The 22,195-nt window shown below is 43.3% G+C and overlaps 1 protein-coding gene across 1 annotated transcript; it reads right to left on the bottom strand.

The window, feature by feature from the left end:
- Positions 1 to 529: 529 nt before the first annotated feature.
- Positions 530 to 22,143, bottom strand: relt (RELT TNF receptor). Its single transcript, XM_084467484.1, has 11 exons — positions 22,088 to 22,143; positions 12,595 to 12,669; positions 12,311 to 12,403; positions 11,464 to 11,648; positions 11,102 to 11,154; positions 10,708 to 10,968; positions 4,623 to 4,703; positions 3,304 to 3,382; positions 1,487 to 1,882; positions 1,218 to 1,343; positions 530 to 779 (listed from the first exon to the last, which is right to left on the bottom strand). The coding sequence occupies exons 2-11, from the start codon at positions 12,634 to 12,636 to the stop codon at positions 776 to 778; spliced, it is 1,320 nt and encodes a 439-aa protein (XP_084323610.1). The 5' UTR covers positions 12,637 to 12,669; positions 22,088 to 22,143; the 3' UTR covers positions 530 to 775.
- Between the last annotated feature and the right edge of the window lie 52 nt (positions 22,144 to 22,195).

Genomic DNA, 22,195 nt, shown 5'->3' with positions numbered 1-22,195 from the left:
ATCCTTGAAAATGGCAAAAAAAAGTATTTACTGATCATTACTGATTGTGTTGTTCATGTACAAAAAACCCTTTTAAATTTGGCTTGCATTTCATTATTTGTACTTATTTGTACTCAATATTTACAACCTCTGCACTCCCACAGGGAATAGTATCTACATTACATAATACAAACACTAACTAAACGTGTATGAGCATACGCATAGATGTGTGTGTGTGTGTGTGTGTGTGTGTGTGTGTGTGTGTGAGAGAGAGAGTGACCTGAAGTGGGCATGAGCGAGGGCTACAATTTGTGAATGTGGTTTACATTTTTCTCTTGGAAGCGGCAATACATTAAGACATTCCCCGTGTTAACCCTCGACATGCCTTTCGATCATCTCCATCCCCCTGTGTGGGTTAAAGATGAGTAATCACAATGCTTCACTAATCAACCCACCTTCCCATCAAAATGGGTTTATAAAATAATTATAATAAATTATAATAATTTATAAAGCAACAGAACGGCAGGTGCCCAGCAAGCCTCCCGGTGGTTCTATGATTGTGTAAGAAAAGTACTCGAACTCTGTAACAAATGAGTCAAATAGATATGTGTGATGTTATGATATCATTTCCCAAGGTGAACCAGGGTCAGTCAGATGAACGGTGAGGAGGATTTAGTTTTCTCCCTTCAGTGACTTGGTGTAGTGGTGACCTTCATGGACTCGAGTCCCTTCAAGTTGTCCATTGATCGTGAGGTTGTCCTCAGTGAGGTAGCGTTTGAGTACAGCATCCCTCTGTTCACCTGGGGACACACAGAGAACAAAGACTGAATCAAATGGGAAACCTCCAGGGTTGGACATGCAATATTCCTGTCATTATTTAATTGGTATATTGGTTATTCTATGACCCTAACCCATCCTTTAACAGAGTCACTCTAGGCTTCTCCACGTCAAAGAAATTTCATCCATTGTTATCTCATTTCATGAGATTTGGTTCCCTGGGATGGTGCATGTTTTGTGTAATGATGTACGCCTAGTGACCATGGCAACATAGGGCCAAGTGGATGTTACAGTTACATAATTCAATAAAGTGCAGAATGCAAGGGAGTAGACAGGATCTTCTGTGCTCACATGGGAGCCTTGAGGTTGCTCAACAGCACTCGGGCAGGCACTTAGGCAGGAAAGAGAAATACAATGTAAAAAGACGTTGGAAGGGAAAAGGGTAGTATTATGGGATGTACCTCCTTGAGACTCCTGAGAGTGAGGAGAAGGGATTCCCGCCAAAAAGAGAGTTCCGTTGCTCCTGAGTGGATGTCTTGGTTTCCACCGTGACGGGTCTGTTCTCTGTAATCTGGGCAACTTGAAATCTGTTCAGTAAAATCAGGAAGAAAGTAAAGAATTTAACAACTTTTCAAGTGGAGCTGTGTTTAACACAAGCTGTTTGCATTCGTGAAGTGTGTGCCTCTTTCTGTTCAGTGTGGATGTTGGCCTATGCCTCACTATGCCTCACCTTCCCACAGAGAGCACCGTGGGCTCTCCCTCTTTCTTCTTCTCCCTGCCTCCCTCGACGCTCTCCTCCACCTTCTGCGGTGTCACCCTCGGCACCGCGGCCTGCAGCCTCGGCTCGTCCGCACACACTCCCCCCAGCAGGGGACTCTTCTGGGTGTCGGCGCCCGCGTCCAGGTAGGGCAGGATCAGGCTCTGTGGGGGCTTCAGGGGGTGGTCTTTGAGGGCTTCCAGAGGGGGGATCAGGATGGCGGGCCACTTCCTCTGGGCGCAGCGGGAGCAGCGGTAGCCGTGCCTGGGGAACAGGCCGGACAGACCTGAGATGGTGTGCAGGTGGGACTGGTGGGGGCACAGCCGGGGCAGCGAGCGGAACTGAGCCAAAGGGGAAAGCTTGGGGAACCTGCAGGACCACGCAGGAAGAGGGAGAGGAAGGGGGAAGAAAACATTGCCGCGGTGAATACAATAGATTGACATTTAATGAAGGATCAAGTGTTGATTTTTCTCGTGGACGACTACATTGTGTGTCTCGCCTCAAATGCAGCTTGACAACATGCAGTTTGTGTTACGCACGAGACTCCCGGCTCAAAGCTTCCATGGCTGCCCATTGTCTTTTTGTCTCCGTTAAAACAACCGAGCCAGAGAGATGAATGCAACTGTGGGTCCCAGCTCTTATGCTAGCTGGTGAATAACCACCAATGACCCATGATAACCTCCGTTAGCCACGTACGTGTGTGTGTGTGTGTGTGTGTGTGAGTGTGTGTGTGTGTGTGTGTGTGTGTGTGTGTGTGTGAGAGAGAGCATGACTGAGTGAGTGAGTGAGTGAGAATGAGAGAGAATGTATGTTTGTTTAGAAGGTTGTAGAACACCAAAAGCCCATTGGCTCCAGTACGCTATTGAGCTGCTGATGGCCATGACCATTTTGTTTTTGTTTTTTATTTTCAGCAAATGTTTGTTCTTTATTTGCAAACAAATAATTGGCAACATGACATAGGGTAACATTCCCCTCCTCCACCTTATTACTTATTTCATTATTTATGAATAAATTATGATTTAAAATAAAACAGCCTCTATCCATGCTAATGTAACACAGATGCTACTGCTGCTGAGCCATATTTGTGGTCAAAAGAGACAGGATATGGATTACTGGTTTACTGTCACTGTAGCCACAGAGGGGAACGCCATCCTAGAGATCACATGAACTGTTGCGCAGACAAACGACAATCTGTTGGCTTTGTGAGCATCACTGAGCCACTGAGCTGTGGCTGACTACTGCATGTCAGGAGACAGCAGCGCTAGCCAAACAGAACTGACTCACTGGGTTCACTATTCAGCACTTTTCACAAGCTTTACTGAGGCTACGGAAGAGACTGCAGTCATTGCCTTCTCTTTGCATAGTTTGGGAGCAAATGTTAGACTTTTGCAATAAAGGAATATGCTATTTTGTATTTTGGAAAAAGTACCAGCTACTCAATGTTTATTAGTAGTGAAAGAGGCAATGGGGGGTAAGATAGGACTTCAATGATTAGAATTTAGCATGGCTTATCTCTCCTATTCAGTCGATAGAGCTTCTTGCTAACTTTTCAATGTCACCATGACTTGGCGAATCACAGACAGGGGATTCCCTTCAATATTTCACTTATTATATTTTCAGTCTAAAAACGTCCCTTCTTTAGTTTGACCTCAGGAAGCATGACTAGGCAGTATGATTGTCGTCTAGCAGGTGCATAATTTGTGTGTGTGTGTGTGTGTGTGTGTGTGTGTGTGTGTGTGTGTGTGTGTGTGTGCGTGTGTGTGTGTGTGTGTGTGTGTGTGTGCTCCTACTTGATTGATGAGCTCTTGTTCATGGCCATCTGACTGGTTTCATATTCCAGCAATAGTTCCTCAAGTGCAGCAGCATTTTCTAAAAAACACACAAACACAGCAAAAAAAAAATACTATGAATACATTAAAATACTGTATTGTATCACAGTCAGGATAAAAACGACACAATGAAAGTTTACAGCTGTATCGGCCTCCTCTGCTTGCACTGCCCATTCTCATTGAGATGAGCCAGATTTCATTGGGTGCATAATTATTAATAATAATTAATGCGTGAACTTAATATAGATGTGTTAACATAATATTTGGCCGATGTGAGACGAAGTAGAAATTGTGAATGGTTATTGTTCAAATAGCTAAAATGTTCTTTTGCAGTATAAGTGGCAGTGGTGATGGCTAGCATTAACCTTAACATTAGCATTCTCCTTACCTCTAAGCGCCACTTGGGCTGAGAGGGAAAGGACAGTGGCACTTTAACTGTGACAAAGATCTGAGGTTGTGGCCCCTTAGTGGTAGGGGGGCACGATATTGAAGAAATATCATATGGCGATATTGTTCATGAATATTGTGCTATCGTTCTTAATTTTTAAATCTTAAACATATGTTAAAACACAATCCATAATACATTCATCACATATCAAAAGAAAAAGTCGTCTTACAACCCAAGGGTATATTTCCACTGTCAGATTGGACTGGTACATCATGATTACATGAGAGGAAGAGAAACCCATATGGTGTTCTTGCTGTTAAGTGGTATTATTAGTTCAAAGCCTTCAAAATCGTGCAGTCATGCATTGTTGTTGACAGGCTGTATAAAACAGGTTTGCCGTTAGCTTGGAAGGGGTAGTTGGAGTTCCCCCATGCATATGACTAATTTTTTAATAACAGTCGCCCGCCACGATTGCCCAACATAAACACTGAAGGTAATACCGTGGGAACTTAAGACGTGGGACAAGCCTCAGTGTGTCTACGGTTTATACCTCATGGCGGGCGCCATGTAGCGATGTGATTACATGGTTGTAAGGACGTGGCAAGAAGTCGGCCCAGATTGCTGCCCACACACCTATGCAATCCAATCAGACCACACTTTCTTCACGCCATTTTCAATTTGTAGTTGCGCAATGTGAAATTGCATTATCGGTATGGAGTCGAAGTATCGTGCACCCCTACTCAGTAGTGAGTGTGAGACGTCGCTTGGCTTAGGCTATTGTCAAGTTTTGTTTGTTTTCCTCCTCCATTTTGTGACGGTACCGTCTTCAACCAGACTCCTCTGTGTCAAAAACGAGTGCGACGCCAGTAGGGTCTCAATAGCAGCAGCCTACCTTTCTTCTCAGTGATGAGGCGTACCAGGACACTGATGGTGTCCTCGTTAGGGTCGTCCGGTATGTATGGACAGCCATTGGCTACAGAGAGAAAGAGATTGGGAGAAGACGAGGAAGAGGTGGGGGAGGATAAAGACAGAGAGTGTAAAGAGAAAAAGAGAAAAGGAGAATGGGTGGGGACACAAACAGAAGTAGAAATTAAGTATCAAAAGGTTTTAATATGTGAAGCTCTGAGACTTGAATGAACGAAATGTGTACCATATGTAATACTATACAATACTTGTGCTTACTCTTTCACATGTGGAAGACAAAGGGAGGACATGGAGGGTACACATCAATCACACTATAAAGGGCTCCTCTCACTGCAGCAGGAAAAATCCGGAGTGTGCATGACTAAAAACCAGAAATGTGTCCCTCTGGTAACCCTCCATGCCATCCCATAATAGCCCCAGTGAGGCAGACAGGGCACGGGGTGCATGTGTGTGTGAGGGGGGCAGTTTCAGGGAGGGGCCCATCATGCTCCAGTCAGCACTGTTGAAGCACAGAGAAACGTGTGCGTGTGTGTGTGCGTGGGTGCGCGTGCGTGTGCGTGTGTGTGGATTAACAGGGGTTCCTGTGTAAACCTGGTGGTATGTCAATGGGACTATGTGTCCATAGTTACTTCTGTTCCAGACAGGAGAATGCGTCTTTGGATGCACAGGTGTGTGTGTGTGTGTGTGTGTGTGTGTGTGTGTGTGTGTGTGTGTGTGTGTGTGTGTGTGTGTGTGTGTGTGTGTGTGTGTGTGTGTGTGTGTGCGTGTGTGTGAGCGTGTGAGCATGTGTGTGTGTATGTGTGTGTGTGTGTGAGGATGTACGTCAGCATGCAACATATATTGATGTCTTTCCACATGAGAAAAAGTAAGGGTGTTGTTGGGCCCTTAACAAAAGTCTCTGTCTCCACGACGGCCGTTGCTATGAGCGGACAGCAATGTTAAGTTGTCCTGTGACATTCTGACATTCCCATTCATTTATACTTTAGCCAAATGTGTGTGTGATAAAGACAGCCCCTATTCCAATGCAAATAGACCCTTAGTCTTGGTTTCAGGTCTGCTCAACTAGGTCATTCCAGTTTGAATACCACATAGAAACCCACCCAGGTTTAAAAAATGCATAGAATCTGTAAAGCTGGATATACTACAGAAAACATTTAGCATTTAAAGTTCTGTCGCCGACATGACTTCTAGATGTCTCTCTATTGTATTCCGACTAACGATACTCTGACGTAGCACTTCCTGCCAGACATGAGTGGTGCTCTGTCGCATTTCCCTTCCCCTGCGTAGGAAATGTAATGGGCCAATCCCGCGGGGCTATCTGCAGGCCTGCTGTAGTGTGAGGTTATGCTGCAGCCACTGGGTGACTCAAAGGCTGGCCCCGCTATACTCCAGCCCCGGGTTCCCCTTCAGTGGAGACCATGAGGATGAGAAAGTGCAGTGGTGGAAGCTTTGTCTGTAACGTTGCAGTCACACTGTGCTAGGAAGGCGGAAGGTACCGGGCCCCATGCCCCCAGCCATAATGTCTGCAGTTAACATGAAGGTGTCCTTGGGCCAGATGCACAGCTACCTGCTCCTTAATGACCTAGGCCTGAAGTCGCTTTGGATGGGAGCAAAAGCCGTTCAGCTAAATGACTGAACGGTTATATGTTGAATGACTTCCGACCGCTAACGTACCAACAGCGCATTGCAACAGGGACCGTTATGTAATATAACAACACAGAGAGAGAAAGAGAGGGACAGAGATCGGGAGAGACAGAGGGAGGGAGGAGAGGGGAAGAGGAAAGGAGTGAAAAGAATAACAGTTGTAAATTATATTATTGTATTTTGTACCCAATACCAATTTGGATATTGCACACTATCATCCTTGATATTTGCTAACTCTGCTACTTTATCTCTGCACCACTGCATCAGCTTATCCACATAATTGCCACAGAGGGGTTCAGGAGATGAGGAGAGGAGTGGGAGGGGTATAAACCACTGTGTAGGTGAAGGGGGTCCCGACTCCAGGGGAGACCGGACCGACTGTGGCTTGCAGTAGCCGCAGTCTCTGCATTAAATGTTTTGGTAACCAGAATCTATACATAGGACCCCTTGCATATAGGAGCATATAGGAGCCTAGTGAATAGAGAATGTTGCCAAACCTACTGAAGGGGAGGTTGAGGAATAGAGAGCAACGCAGGAAAGACAAAGCAAGTAAGAGGAAAAAGTGATAGAAGAGCAGGAGAAGCACGAGCAGGGAAAAGAGGGGGGGCATGGGGAGACGAGGGCCTGTCAACGGGTAGACAGGGCCTGATTGAATAATTGATCAGGGAAAGGAGAGATGGACAGTTAGTGTCGTGTTCGGACGCGAGGAGGTGAAGAACCAATGAGAGATGGCTGAATGGAGAGAGGAAGGATCCTGCTGAGAGAGAGAGAGAGAGAGAGAGAGAGAGAGAGAGAGAGAGACAGAGAGAGAGAGAGAGAGAGAGAGAGAGAGAGAGAGAGAGAGAGAGAGAGAGAGAGAGGTGAGGGAGGTTCCCTGATACAGGTACTTCTTGAGTTTCACAACAGGAGGTTAGCAATGCAACATTTAAACCGACCGGTGCAGATCAGTGACAGGAAGACACCAGTTTGACTTTTTACCCTCTGCAATGACACAATGAAAATGTCATTTTTAAAATTGAGAGCATGTCTTTTTTATCCACATTAACCCCCTTCAGTATTTTCCCCATTGCATGGAGTGGTTTGTGTAATGTGTATTGCTTCTATCAGAAAATGTTCTTTAAGCATTAATTACAAATTGCCCTGAGACTTTCAAACATGCCAGCTGCCTGACAAATCCTTATCTTGTATTGGCTTTGGATAGGCTGAGCCTGTTGACCTCTTATTACTCATCCCCAACACACACGAGTAACACTAAAGCCACACCAAAAAGGTCTCAATCAAGTAAAATGTTGATCAAGTCAGGCAAATGGAAGGGGGAGGGCAAAATTTCTTACTTCTTACTGTCGTCGATAAAGTAATCAAAGGGCAACAAATTGGACAACTGCATTGAAACATGAGAAACATAGCTCTCCCTGCCAAGGCGACGGGGGTTCCAAGTGCAGCAGTTGAGCAGCAGCACCCTGCTCTAAGGAGCTGTCGTTTGGTCAATATTCCTACTCAATAGGTTAATTACAAAGTTCCCTGCCCGAGACAATGGCCTAACTAAAACGCAATGAAAAAGGATACGTCTCATGTTTCAAAATGGCCCCAAAGAATTAAAATCGTTGTTTAGAAGTGTGTCCCGCCAGCTCTACAACAGCGTGGTAGAGATAGTACACAAGTACGAGTTGAGATGTAGACTGTGTATTTCTATTTGTTTTTTGGTATTTCTGGCATCCCCAATACTGATACTGATACCCAATACTGATACTCTCAGATACATTAACAACTTACAGATGGTAAGTTGTTAATGTGTCCATCTGAGAGAGAGATTGAGCGCACATCTGAGAGATCGCAATCAACACAAAATGTGTTGCTGGCTGCTCTACAGTGAAATACAGTGTGACTCATTCTAAATCGTAGAAAAATATTAAATGTAAGGAAAACACTATTGATAGCAGATGGCCTCTCGTACGGACACTTTTTAAAATTAAAATAACAATTGGTCGCCAAATATACTTTGGCTGTACTTTGGCTGCCACAAGTTTATGGGTGGGAAACACTGCTTTGGCTTACGCCTCTTGCCCACTGTACACACCCGTCGACGGATGGGGGCTTTTTGATGCATCTATGTGTTTTCCCAGGTTGTATAACAAAGGCGATTTCATTGGACAGTGCATTTGCGTATATTTGCATAACAATCTGATTGGGTGACGGGTCCGTCGCTGCCTGAAAAGTTAAACTTTTCTCAACTTTTGGACGCAAGAGACAGAGCCGACTTGACGGACGGCCCCACAATGCATTTCGGGAGCGTCCCATGCAAAGTCAATGAGATCCGTCGACCGACGTGTACAGTGGGTAGGGGGTGTTAGTGATTGGAATGAACCACTTTTCAAGGTAGCACATCATAGCAAGCTAGATCTATACTGAAACATATCAATAAATTAGGTAATAATTAAGTCTTTAAAAAAACCTAATTGAAAGTAATCAACCAAAAATATCCCAACCCTCCCTCCATTGCTGATGGGATTTTAAAGAGAATTTCAACAAAAATGACCAAAACATATGTATAGGGGACATGGCAGGTCACAAGTCTGCATGGGTCATGCATGTTTTTGTAATCTAGCCAGGGGATAATGATAAAGGGAGCCCATGGACTACAATGACACCTTCATGTGCTGAACGGAGATGCAATGTCTTTGCTGCAGTACAAAATTATGCAGTAGATAGATACTAAAGGGCTGATTATGGTTCCACATTCACGCAACACAGACACTTCGATGCAGTCATGAACCTTTATGGTTCTGCGTCGGGTTTTAGTGAGCGGACCAATTACAGCCCTTGCGGCTGCATCGCCTCAATGGAAGGTAACAATTTTTGGGAGGCGCACGTCAGGCCCTTGTGGTGGACGTAAGGAGGGTCCGCAAGGATGTAAGGGGTCCGTAACCCCCTTGCGTGCGTGAACATGGGACCATAATCAGCCCTTAAAGCATAGTCATTGATCTCTCTTGAGATGGTGATAAAAAACACTGGAAATGGTGGCACAATGTTGATTTACTGGTGTCACTGTGTATCAAGTTTAGCAAACCGCGAGAGGCAAATAGGATTTCATTTTAATCTTGTTTTTCATTCAGATCTGTAATCCGTTCACTTAATATTATAGCAATGAACAAATAGAACTAGCCTCTGGGTTGCCTGATGAAACTATTTTATGCATCAAACCTGCCTGACTACCTGTCACATAATACCGCACCAATGTTACATAACACCAGGGCACGTTCAGCGCCTGGTGTAAGGAGGAAAGTGGTTCAACATTAATATTTACCCTCTGGTAATGTTGCTCAACCCAACAAACTACCTGAGCGATACCGAGCATGTATAAGATAGGATCTTAAGTCCGATATTAAATAAATCTTAAATACTATACAGGCGATACTGACGTATGACAAACCCAGGATTTTGAACTGATAAGCAGCTCCCGTAATCCAAATCAACGGACCATGTCACGTTTCATCATGTGCACGGTGATAGGACATTCATCCACACATAGGTCCTTGTGGCGTCACCTCCTATATAGAAACAGGTCAGTGCACAAGGAAGAATGTGGGCCTTTACGCCTCTCATTGTGTGGAGGCCTACGCAGGTGCCACTGAAAAGAAGTAGAAACGGGTGATGCTTTATATTAAGCCTTACCAGTGAAACCAGGCAAGTAAGTGTAAGGACGTATTATCTGTGGTTGGATCTCAACTGAAAAGAAACGGAGGATCGGTTGGTCTATTGGTAGTCCTGGGCCACAGGGAAATGTTCTATGCGGTTACTGAGGAGGCCAACGAACCAACGAAGGGCTCTCATGTTTCACAAAAGGCTGGGTGAAACCATGGGGGGACGTTTGTAATAGAACACTTCTTCTATTGGCTGAGCGGTGCTTCTGATCTACATATGTGGGTCTGTCGGCCTGCCTGCCTGCCTGACGTGTCCATCATTCCCTCATTCCTCAGATGTATTCAGAGCTAGTCTGTTGTCTCTCTCTCTGTCCTCTTAGTCCACAGTCTACTTAGTTTGCTTCTTTCTTTTTTACTTTCTTTCACTCTTTCAGTGAATTATTGTAAAGCAAAAACTATACAATAACTGGGTTTTAGGGATAAGTAGCATACAAAGCACACAATGACCTCCACAGGGGTCAAAGTTCATTTCAGTGGAGAGAAAAGCATTCCTGGTACCATGTGATCGCATCACAGAGAGAACTAGACGGCATTCACACATGCACAGAACATGCCTGTTGCACGGTTTCTGTGTGTTTTTTACTTAACAGGTAATGCTTGCACAACTATGCACGTTGATGTGTGGCTGTATGTAGGTGTTACAGGTAGGTACTCTCATTTCCTCTTATCCAGCATATCTCTCTCTCTCTCTCTCTCTCTCTCTCACACCTTCTTTCTGTGGTGTGGCGGTCTCCTCGTCTCCGCCCTCCTTCTCGGCGGTGCAGCGGTAGCCCTTCTTCTTCAGGATGTTGCAGATGAGGATGCCCAGCAGGCCCATCACGCAGAAGACGGGCACCAGTGCGAACACGGCGTACTCCGCAGTCTTCTCCTCCGCGCCGCGCACCGCTGTACCGTTGGCCAACCGGCTGCCCGTGCTCGCCGGCCCGCTGCCCGCGGTGCGGACCGCCCTCACGTGCCCCGCCGGTCCGGCTGTGGGACGGAGGGACGGAGGGAGGAGAGGGGGAGTTAGGCTGGATGGAGGGCTGAAGGGCAAGACATGGTGGCGATGGGGAAAGCTGTGGTGGTTGTAGCCGCAGGGCATCGCGTGACTCGCGTTACGTACCTTCCACGCACGGCTTTGAGGCGCCGTCGTTTTCTACGGAAGACGGGGTGAATCTGTGGAAGATCATACACGCAGACATATATATGTATATATATATATATATATATATATAACAAATCAAAAACATATATACACAAGTAAAACTCATATTTATTTATGTAGTGCATTATTTATTGTATACATTTATTTAGCAGACTTAGCAGAATTGTATACATTTATAAAAGCGACTTACAGTAAAAGATATACACACGAAATACATTTTATATACAAATGTATGAGTTACAAAATATGTCAGAGGGAAACATGTACCACAGGAACAACACCATACTGGCACGTTATTAAGTAGTGTGTCTCAGGCTTACCCAGGTAGACAGTCTCCACAGACGGTGTCAGACACCGCGCTGCCAGGGGTGGCCACCTGTCGCTGGAGGTCCGTACAGGATGCATGAGGGCGACAGGGTTCAGAGTCGAGCGCATCTGCAAACGTGCCCTGTGGGCAGGACTGGCATCGCACGTCTGTTTCTGGTGCTTTGACCTGTCCGCACGCCTAGAGGTGGCAAGACAAGTCCAGAATGGGGGAAACTGAGACAATTAGAGAGTTTCTCAAAGATTCTAACTGTCATATATCATGCTTTTGTCATGCTTAAATGCATGTACAGAGTAGGGCTGGGTGAGTAATCAAATTTTGATCGTAATTTCGATTTTAGTGTAAAATGATCACCAAACTAATATAATCGAGTTTAAACTATTTTTTTTAATAGAAATTTCAGAACAGCTGGATATCTGGACATTATTTTCTATTTGACCATTTTGTGTATTTTTTAAGGGGAAATTTCTTCTCATTTAGTTCTCATTTGCAAAGTGTTTTTTTGGAGAGAAATTATGAATCCTTGCATCATGTTTTCAAACTCAAAGATAATCGTTTGAATAATCGAGATTTCAATATTGACCAAAATAATCAGGATTATGATTCATTCCATAATCAAGCAGCCCTAGTACAGAGTGAATATATCCGATACCTTTTTAAATTTTACCATTTCAGTTTACAAAAAACAATTGTTTAAAAGTAGACCCTAGCTAATGTACGGTAAGAGTACAGTATGTGATTTTGATCTTGTGACCAGTAATAACAGTGTGTTTCCATTTTACAGTGAGAGAACCCAGGAGTGCACCAATCCCACTTCCCTCCTCTCCAGATGGCTGTGTTACCTTGGATGGTTGCTGGCCAGCGGGGCACTGCAGACACACACACGCCTCCCCCCACCGACACTGCACTGCTGCAGTCCAACCACAGTCCAAAACCTGGAAGCAACACAGGCAGGCATAGAGTTATGCAAGCAGAGAGTTACACATGCACGCACACACACACACACACACACACACCCATAGCACCTCAGAATCATGAGTAACAGGTTAAGGAGTGGGTAGCTTGCGGGAAGCATCACACCTCAACCACATGCAAATATGCATGGATATTATCGACACACACTCACTGTGAGCAGGACGAGAGCTGAGCAGCAAAGGCGGTTCATCATCTTCTTCCAGGTATTCTTCTATGAACATATGATCTGAACGCAAGGAGAGGCTGGCGGTTAGACAGAAACACTTCACATCGTGGTCAATAAAACATAAACAAAAGGTTTGGTCAGATTGGAGAGCATAGCTTCACACACACAGCTTTTACCTCCACGTAAAAGGTGGTTACCAGAGTCAAACTTCATTTGTGAATGTATAATCACGCATCATTGATCATCAAGTCTCCCTTCTCAAAACAAACAAACAAAAAAACACCTGATATTAGAAAATATAATGGGAAACACCTAAACTCAAGCACACAGAAACACCCACACACCCACACAGGAACAAACACCTGCGTCATAACCCAGGTCACACAGGCTTGAGTGACATGGGTGAGGAGCAGCATCAGGTGCTGCAAATAGCATTTACGGTGATTCAGGTTATTTTTACAGACAATAAGGTGTCAACCGGGGATTTTCTGCTGCTATTTCCGTATCGCATGCTGACTTGTGAAAAATTTCTTATGGAAAACTGTCAAAGAATATGATTGGGAAAAAAGACAGCAATATTTCAGTTCATATGACATTGAAATCACATTTATATTAACCAAACTGAGAAAGTGAGATACTTAATTAAAGCAATGGGTTGTAAACATTAAGCTCCAAAGGGTTAGCTTCACACTAATGCTGCAAAATTGCTCCAAGCCACAGGGTGTCTTAGCAAAGAAAATGCAGTGGGTCGGTACAGTTGCTGTGTTAAGTCTTACACTGACGCACAACACAAGATAGTTGTATACACTTAGTGTAAACCTTCATAGATATATTGAAAGACAGCAACCACATTCCCTTCAACTTGCAGTAAGTACTTTTTCACCCGTATGGTACTTTTAAAAAAAAGAGCACGAGGAAGAGAGAATGGTTGAGTAACAGATTTACAGTACAAATAGTACAGTGAAGTGTTAAGAAAGACAGGGGGAAATAGAGGATGGAAATGACTTATGAAAGAATTCAGGAAAACGGAAGAGAGCAATAGGTAAATGCGAAAGACGCAGAGGCGGGAGAGGGATGCAAACTCACCCCAGACTTGTAACTGTAACCAGTTGCCTTGGCAACCCAGCAAGGATGCTATGTGTGCTGCTAACAATGCTGAGTCAGGACCTCATGCACCCTCGCTGTCGCTTATCACAGCTGTATAATCACTGTACGCACACTCTATTCCACTGTACCGAGCTACACCACTCACTCTCTGTCTTCAAAAGTAGCCCTTCAAACGCAAAGTAATATCTAAAAAAAATCAACTTCAAATCAAGCAGATATAGATGTAGGTATTCAAATGACTGAGAATTACTGTGAAATTAACAAGTCTCACTGACACAGCCACACGGACACACACACAGTATGCACTCAAACAGTCTAGAAGACTGGTAAAGTGGAGTGTACCTGCCTGTGTCTTATACTGTCACTTTCACCACAGGCACACCCATTATGACCATAGGACATTCCCCCCTATGTTTCTGCTGCCCACAGTGGCTAAGTGAGTGTGTGTGCGGCTGTGAGTGTGTGCAAGGATTTGCGTGCGTGCATGTGTGTGTGCATGCATGTGTCACTGGATATGTGTGCATGCCTGTGAGTCTGTGTGTCGGTGTGCATATGGTTGTGTATAGTTTTGTATGAGGTCAGTAATACAACTCTTCCACTTTGACCATCTTTAAAGGGCTTGTGGTCATTCATTTCGTCAGAACACATATAAAACATACACCACTGGACAACATATCTCTGGTACGTGAACTTCTGCACAACATATCCACATCTCTCTGTGGTGGAAAATACTACATCCCAGTACCAAGTATGCCATCTAACAAACAAGGAAATAAAAACTTTAATTAGTTTGTGATTCTGGGACTTGCTGGGCTCTTGTGGCAATGACAAGGTCCATTGGATATAATTTCAGGGAGCAAAAGGAATGATAAAGTGACTGCAAAGCCACCAGTTTGGAAGTACTACACAGCAGTAAGGAACCAGCGAAGCCTAAACCAAAACAGAGAGACAGAGAGACACAAAGAGAGAGAGAGAGAGACACACACATTACTGCCTGATAGCACGTTAAATATAGAACCGTCCCTTAAAATGCCACAGACCAAACCAAGAGGTTAATTATAAGTCACTCTCACACACATGTACACACACAATAAAAAACTGCAATGATTTAGAGACTTGAATAAAGTGATGACCTACAAAAGTGTAAGGTTAACATATAGCACTGGTTATTGAACTAGATTGTAGTTATTCCTCTGATGTAGTTATGAGAGAATAAATCTTAATTTGAATCTAAAAAGTCCTCCATTTCCTACTGGGTGTGGAGTTTTTCTGTTTATTAAAAGTTATGTTTGGAAAATATTAGGATCAGTCAAAGAATGTGCCCTGGACACTATGAAAGAAAGTTTCTGGTATTTTAATATTGCAGGTATGCACGGTTTTGTACATGGGAGCCAATATAACAAACAGGGACATGGGGGCATTTGAAGTCAGATGACGCCACAAGGTGAAATGAATTACAGACCCCAAGAGCAATGACCTAGTGACCAATAAGCGCTTCCTAAGATCAATGAGTAGTCTCAAATATGATGACTTCTACAATGATCCATTCTCGGCCAATCACTACATGCTTGGACAATCAGTTGGATTTATGTGCCATTTGTCTGAGGTTTTCCCATGAAGCCCTGACATCCAGAGACAACAGCAACTTGTTGGGACTTGACATCCAATGTGTTGAAACCCGTGGGTCCCTCTGCCACCTTTAATGCATGTCTTGCATAGAACCAGTTTTCACAAGCGTTTGTATCTGCACTCAGTCTGGCAATGCGCTCTGTGTGAACCCTTTTACAGTTATGCAACCTCTTCATTCTCCTCCACTGTAAGTCTGGCCGTACCCCTTTCTACACCCCCTATAGCGCTCTTTTTTAACTCTTTATTCATTGAACCCCATCAACCCTTGCTGTTCACTAGGGGCTCGTAAATGTAGGTTGAACGGTCACTTTTTTCCCATGTCCGGAACACTGACTCCTTGGTACTTATGGTTGTGATGTGTGGGTCTTTTCATTTAAATTCCTCCCAACAACACCAGCAAGGCATTCCATTAATGTCCATCAGGAATTCACAAAGTGCTATAACTTTCATGCTCTCAGTACTTTATTTCAAAGGGAATTATATAATACCGTTTGAAGTTGAAGTTAGCTGAACTTGTATTTGGAGTTTGAAGCAATCACTTTATTAAAAACTCGCAATTCTGTGCCAGAAATGTATATTTGGGGATGGAGAGTGGGTGTTTGGAAAACAAATTAAAATGCTTAAAAAGACGTTTATTAAGACTATAGAGGGGGGAAAGGATATATCGAGACATGAACTGCCCAGAATATCCCAGGGAGCACAATAAAGAAGGTAACACGCAGTCTAAACTCCCACATAGTCTGAACAATATGCAGCCCTGCACACTGTTAAATAAATTGTGTGTGAAAGGACAGTATAAACCGCACTAGACTAATGCAAGACCAGGCCGGAACGGATGGAAAGGAACGAGGGAGAGAAGGGGGCAAATATGATGACTTTTGCTTACAAGCGCAAAACAGTAATTACTCCACCGTGTGACAGGTTCAAACAACAAGTCACGACAACAGCAAAATGACGAGTCACATTTCTTCTGCTATAAATAGCTACAATAAAGCAGTCTTTTAAGAGGCAAGAGGAGAACAACATGGACATTATTCCATTATGTGGTTGGTTTTTGGGGTTTAAACGCTAAAATCACAGCCAATGGGTTTGAGCTGTTTTGGGCGTCTTGATGTCATTCCCGGCCACTGGTAACATTGAGTGGGAAGTAACGAACCACAACAGAGGAAACAACAATGCACCAAAATACTGGAGCATTTCAGGACAGAGCTTGAGAAAAATTTAAAGTCATATATTTGCCAGCTAGGATGCCACACTGGAAGCTCTCATCTGACAAGTGTAATACAATGTGGTATAACAATAAACTGTATGCTACAACAAGTGTATTACAATGTTATAATAAACAATAAACTAACTATATAAATCTAGTCCTGGCATGTCAAGTATTGACAGATTAATATACTGCATTAATATGTAAAACTGGTTTCAGAATCTCTCACAAAGTTTAACAGTGTGAAACTGAATGATTCCAGACTAGTCTGCCTGGAGAGGGATGTCAGGGTATAAGAGAGAGTAAGAGAAGAGAACAACATGAATACTCTCCCACTGTAAGGAGATTGTTTTTACACTTACACAAAAATAAGCCAAAACACAACCAAGATTGGTGCCACAGTGATGGAAGTGGAGGTTGGTAATGATTTGTGGGCCATTAGGGCTCACCCTTACTCGGAGGGCAATTAAAGAAATGGCAGCTGTTCATGCATACATTACCACAGTCTACTTTTAACTCTCTACAATTCAAAAGAACTCATTCTTATGTACAATGCTCTGCAATCATCGAAGGCTAAAAATGATCCAGATATTGTATAAACTCTAAACTGAAATACATTTTGGTCAAACCAACTTGTTGGCACATTGTCCAGATTTCAGTTGGAAACCATATCATACCAAAGCTACTCAAGCCTTCCACAACCACACACATCCCTGGATTAAAAGGCATACAGGTTTCAACTTTTTTTTTTTTTTTTTACCATTTACCAAAATGGTTCCGCCCAACTTAAATGCCCTCGAGTGGGTCACTGAAAACTTGATTCCAGCAAGCGGTGCAAAACAGCTGACCCTGCACTGTGATAGGACGCTTAAAGGAGTGTAAATGCAGGTCAAACAAAGACTAAAGGCCCAGGTTGATAACCCTGTAATAACATAGGTAGATAGAGCAGACAAAAACACAGCCATTCAAACGCCAATAGAGACGTGTTTCCCCATAACGTGCGTGCATCCATTTATTTCAAATTCAGAACTACTTAGCGTGGTAAGCTGGAAACGATGCACCTAGTCGTAGTGCACGTTTCATTACGATCCAAAAGTGGTGAAACGCAATTCAAAAGAACTGAGCCTGCAAAAACAGTTTGAGGTAATTACACTCTATTAGCCATCGGACACTCGGGAGGACCAGCAGATAATGTGCACGTACATTGCAGCGACGCGATAGGGACAACCATACCCTCTGTTTGGCTTACATGGAGGTGGCCATTAACGTCAAGCAAATGGCTGATTTACGACAAGAGGTTCTCACTTATTATACAGTATAGACAATGTTCTCATTATGGTGGTCGCGGTGGCTGGTGAGGGGGCAAGTCTGATATGTAGGCGAGCTTCTCTTCTTGCTGGTGGTGGAGCTGTCTCTCTCTCTTTGTCTCAGCGCATGGTATTACTTCTTACTCAGGCCTGTCCTTGGGTTGCCATGATGTCACCACACAGGCTATGTTTTTCCACAGTGGAACAGTATACCAGCGAGTTGGCCTTGCAGCTCCTCGCCTGTCACCTCTCCACACGGCGTGCGCCGAGGTTAAGGAGAGGACTGCATTGAGCCGAGAGTCATCTAGTGTGGAGGGGCTATCCAGCTGTGGCGGCGGCCCTGTTATGTGCACCACCGTGGCAACGCAAGTGATGAAACATAAGCAGAGTTCACCCTGTTCACATTGGCCACCCGTGAGGATTGTCTCTTTGGTTGCACTGTGAGCGCCTACAAGGGGTTTGGGAACGACGCTATCAGTGGCCAAACATCTGTTGAAATACTTTGGATGTCCTAACCACTACCTCACATCCCACTTAGAAAAAAACTTTATTTCGAAGAGGCTTGAGAGCAGCTTCCCAGGAAGAGCAGTCATCTTGATGTTTTTTTCACATTTAGTGTTCAGCCTGGACTCACAGTGGAACTCCTGAGATACAATTAATAAACTAGCTTTTGAAATGAAGATTTTTGATTTAATGAATCAATAAAATGCCACGATTCATGTCATTTTCATGATCAAAGGACTTTCAGGTTTTTTATGTGCATCATTTAATGGGTATTCATTTGTCAAGTAACAAATACATTTAACGACGGAGGGAGGTTTCCTTTTCCTCTTGGTGATGGAATTTGTTGGCTATAAATGATGTCATTTAAAATCAGCCAGCTGTTAACTTCTAACCTCAACACCTTCATCAGTTGTATGAGACAGAAGCACTTTAGAGGATTGGACTACTTTAAAAGTTTGTTTCAATGAATTTTACTTTAGGTAATAAGCACCATTGGCAATATCTGTAATGAAACTTATGAGCAAACACCACATGACACATAATAATATCGTCGTGTGCCAACAGTCATCTTTTAGAAATATTCACTTAAACATGCAGGCTCAAACAGGTACACCGGTGCCTGTCATAACCCCCTTCACATCAACATCGGCACAACAAAACAATTTGTAATTTCTATTTGTCAAACAAAGACCAGGATTTAGATAATTACTACTCACTAGGGCTATTTGGGGGGAAAAACACTTTAACAAAACTCAAAAAGAACCCAACCTAATATAAAGAAAGTATGGTAGTTTTAAATGTTAGACAAAGTAAGAAGTTAGAAGTAAAAATAACATAAATGTGTGTGACGCACTTAATAAAGTGTGGCACTCCTTCTCCCCTTTCTTCCTAAAAATACACTAAAGATAGGCTACCTGGAGGTGGTGAACCATTATAGAAAAGTGTTACTGTAAAATACTATTTTAAGTTTATTGGAGGACTGGGTCACTGAGTCCACTTTCCCATTGGATCTCCATCTTGGAAAGATGGATGGGAATGTTGGAATGTTAAACAAATGTTAACCAAAACCTCATGCACTTTAGTCTAAATGTGTAACGCCTGCTTGCCTACCTAAACAAGTGTGTATTTGTACAAGAATGGATAAATGTAGAATGTAAGTACTACATTCTAAATAAGGTAAGATGGGACTGGGTGTTTGCTCAGGAAAAGCAAATAGTACTACAGATTTCGTTTTTCAAACTGTCCTGTAAGAACCAAAGTCTTTTAACAAAGACATAGGAATGGAAGCATCGCCTGATCTTTCACCCTGTCTCAGCCACAAAACGCCCTGAGACATGGAGCATGCAGCTCTTTTCACTTCCTCTATTGAAAGCGTATGCTGAGCCAATTGAAAAAAAGTATTTGCAGTCCCACCTAGTTCCACTAATCTATGTCCAGTGAGAATTGTGACCCACCATTAAACCTACTACAACAACACGCACACACCCATTCTAAAAAACATTATATACCCTATACTTTCAATCCTATTCCTTACATCAACCATAAGACATATAGTTTATTATATAGGTGTCTGTCAACTCAAAAATGTATTTTCATACAGCTCTTGTGGTGAAGTGCAAAAATGAAAAGGGTCAGTTTAATCACGGGGTACAGACACACGCGTGCCTGCATGACTAGAAAGTGCTCAACCTCGTATTTTCTTTTAAGCTCCTCTTTAATTATACAATCCTTTACCAATCCTGATCTAAATGCCAGTTCTAGCTTCTTGGGATGGGATTCAGGGTTAGTGAAGTGGGAATTTCCATGGCACAGCGATTCCTGCCTGGCATTTATGGATTTATGGAAGCAGGGCGCAGTGGCACCCGGGCTGACGATCATCTGGATACATTCCTGTTCACCGGATGGACAGACAGACCGACTGACTGACCCCCGGCCCGGTAGATAACCATAGCCAAGCATCTTGATCCCCTCTGGTGCATTCTGTTGCACGCACGCACACACACATACACAAACATGGAATTAACATATGCGTGCATGCACATGGACAAAGACACGCATGTATACAAGCACACACATACACACACTCACACACGCACGCACATGCATGGACACAAACACACACCTTCAGACACTCATGGACACTGGAGACACACACGCACACACACACACACACAGACACACACACACACACACACACACACACACACACACACACACACACACACACACACACACACACACACACACACACATAAAAACTTTGTAGAGATGAATCTCCTCCTTAACCATCAACAGATTTTATATGTTTGAGGCAGCTCTCAAAATGTAAAATTTTTCACTTTTGCAATACATTCAAATACTTGATTACTGCATTGGGGATTGGGAGGGAGGTAGGCCCACGTGTTTTTGGCTCTATTCTTTACAAAATATAATTCACAAGAATTCAGGGTGGGGTGTGTGAAAACGGTTTGGTTTTTTGTGAAAGCAACACCTATCATTACAAAGCCTCCAAATTAAAGTTAGGGCCAGGGAAATAGGGAGAGCCAGAGAGAGAGATACAGAGAGGTGAAGGGAGGCCAAGTCTGATTTAGAGAAGGCACATGCTCTCCATTTGGGTTGGTGTACTGTTCTCAGGGTTGGGAACACATAACAAGCTTTTAACATGGGGAGAACAAACTCAGCATTTCTTTCTTTTATATCTCTAATGTCCTTTTTATATACTCTTTAAGAAGAAACCAATTAACAGCAAAACCATAAAACTCGGCCTACACATTTTCTCAGATTTGGAGAAAGAGGAAAGGAGAGGAAGACATTCAAAGTGCCTCTAGCGTCGGGTTCAAAAAGGGTTTTTGTTTGTTTTTGTTTTACAATTTCAAATAATGAAGAAATGGCTTCAGTGGAAAGTCTACACATGCTTAAGGAAGAACTACGGTTCAAAAGTATCCAAAGAAACATAGACACACTTAAATGTGATTATTATATTTCATTGAATACGTTACATTATTTGAAATAGGCTTAACACTATAGGATAGCTGGATAGACGATAGGTAGGCGTAGATATGAGAGGACTGAAAAAGACGGGGGTAGCTAGGGATCAAATACTAGCCTACCAGTGAGGTCATCACGTTCCCATGACAGTGCTTCAAGCGTGGCTTTACTACCCTCTGTTGAGGACCTCTGCACATCCGTCTGCCTCTTAATTCCTCATTTAACGGAGAGACGGATGACAAAGAGCGATTCCAGATTTGTACATTTATATCAGGTAGTCTTCAAGCCAGGGTTGCCTCTTCTACAGGCCTACTGACACAGTTTAACGAGGGAAAAAAAGGCAATGTACGTTTGCCAGTGAAAGCAACACACACGCACAAGCCTAGTTAGTAACTATACATATGCCTATGATAACAAATAGTTGGTCTATATCGAGGACCAATAATGGTAAGAATAAAATAATTCTACACATTATAACGAGAGAAAACCATGGTTATCCTCGCCTGACGACTATAACGGTGTTTTAACTGGTTTAACGATAGTGGTACACAACGTTGGGGGTTGTATGAGGATAACGTTACATGTACTTTTACACATCAGGGATAACACTTTGTATTTTCAGAAAACCAACACACATCACCCATGATGCCATTAAAACAATGAAGCCGTGACGAGCTGTTACACGTTTCGCCTAGACAACGCAAACGAATAGAGAAAAAGTTGCCAAACTTACCAGACGAGGTTGGTTAATATGATTGAGATTACTGATAATTCAGCATGGGCATCATCTGTTCCGTTAGGACAAGAGCTGTAATTAAAAAAAAGTTTCGAAATACAAAAA

Source organism: Micromesistius poutassou, assembly GCF_964030765.1.
Source record: "Micromesistius poutassou genome assembly, chromosome: 4".
Taxonomy (NCBI): Eukaryota; Metazoa; Chordata; class Actinopteri; order Gadiformes; family Gadidae; genus Micromesistius; species Micromesistius poutassou.
Note: the sequence above shows the minus strand (reverse complement) of the source record. Positions and strands in the feature narration are given on the sequence as shown.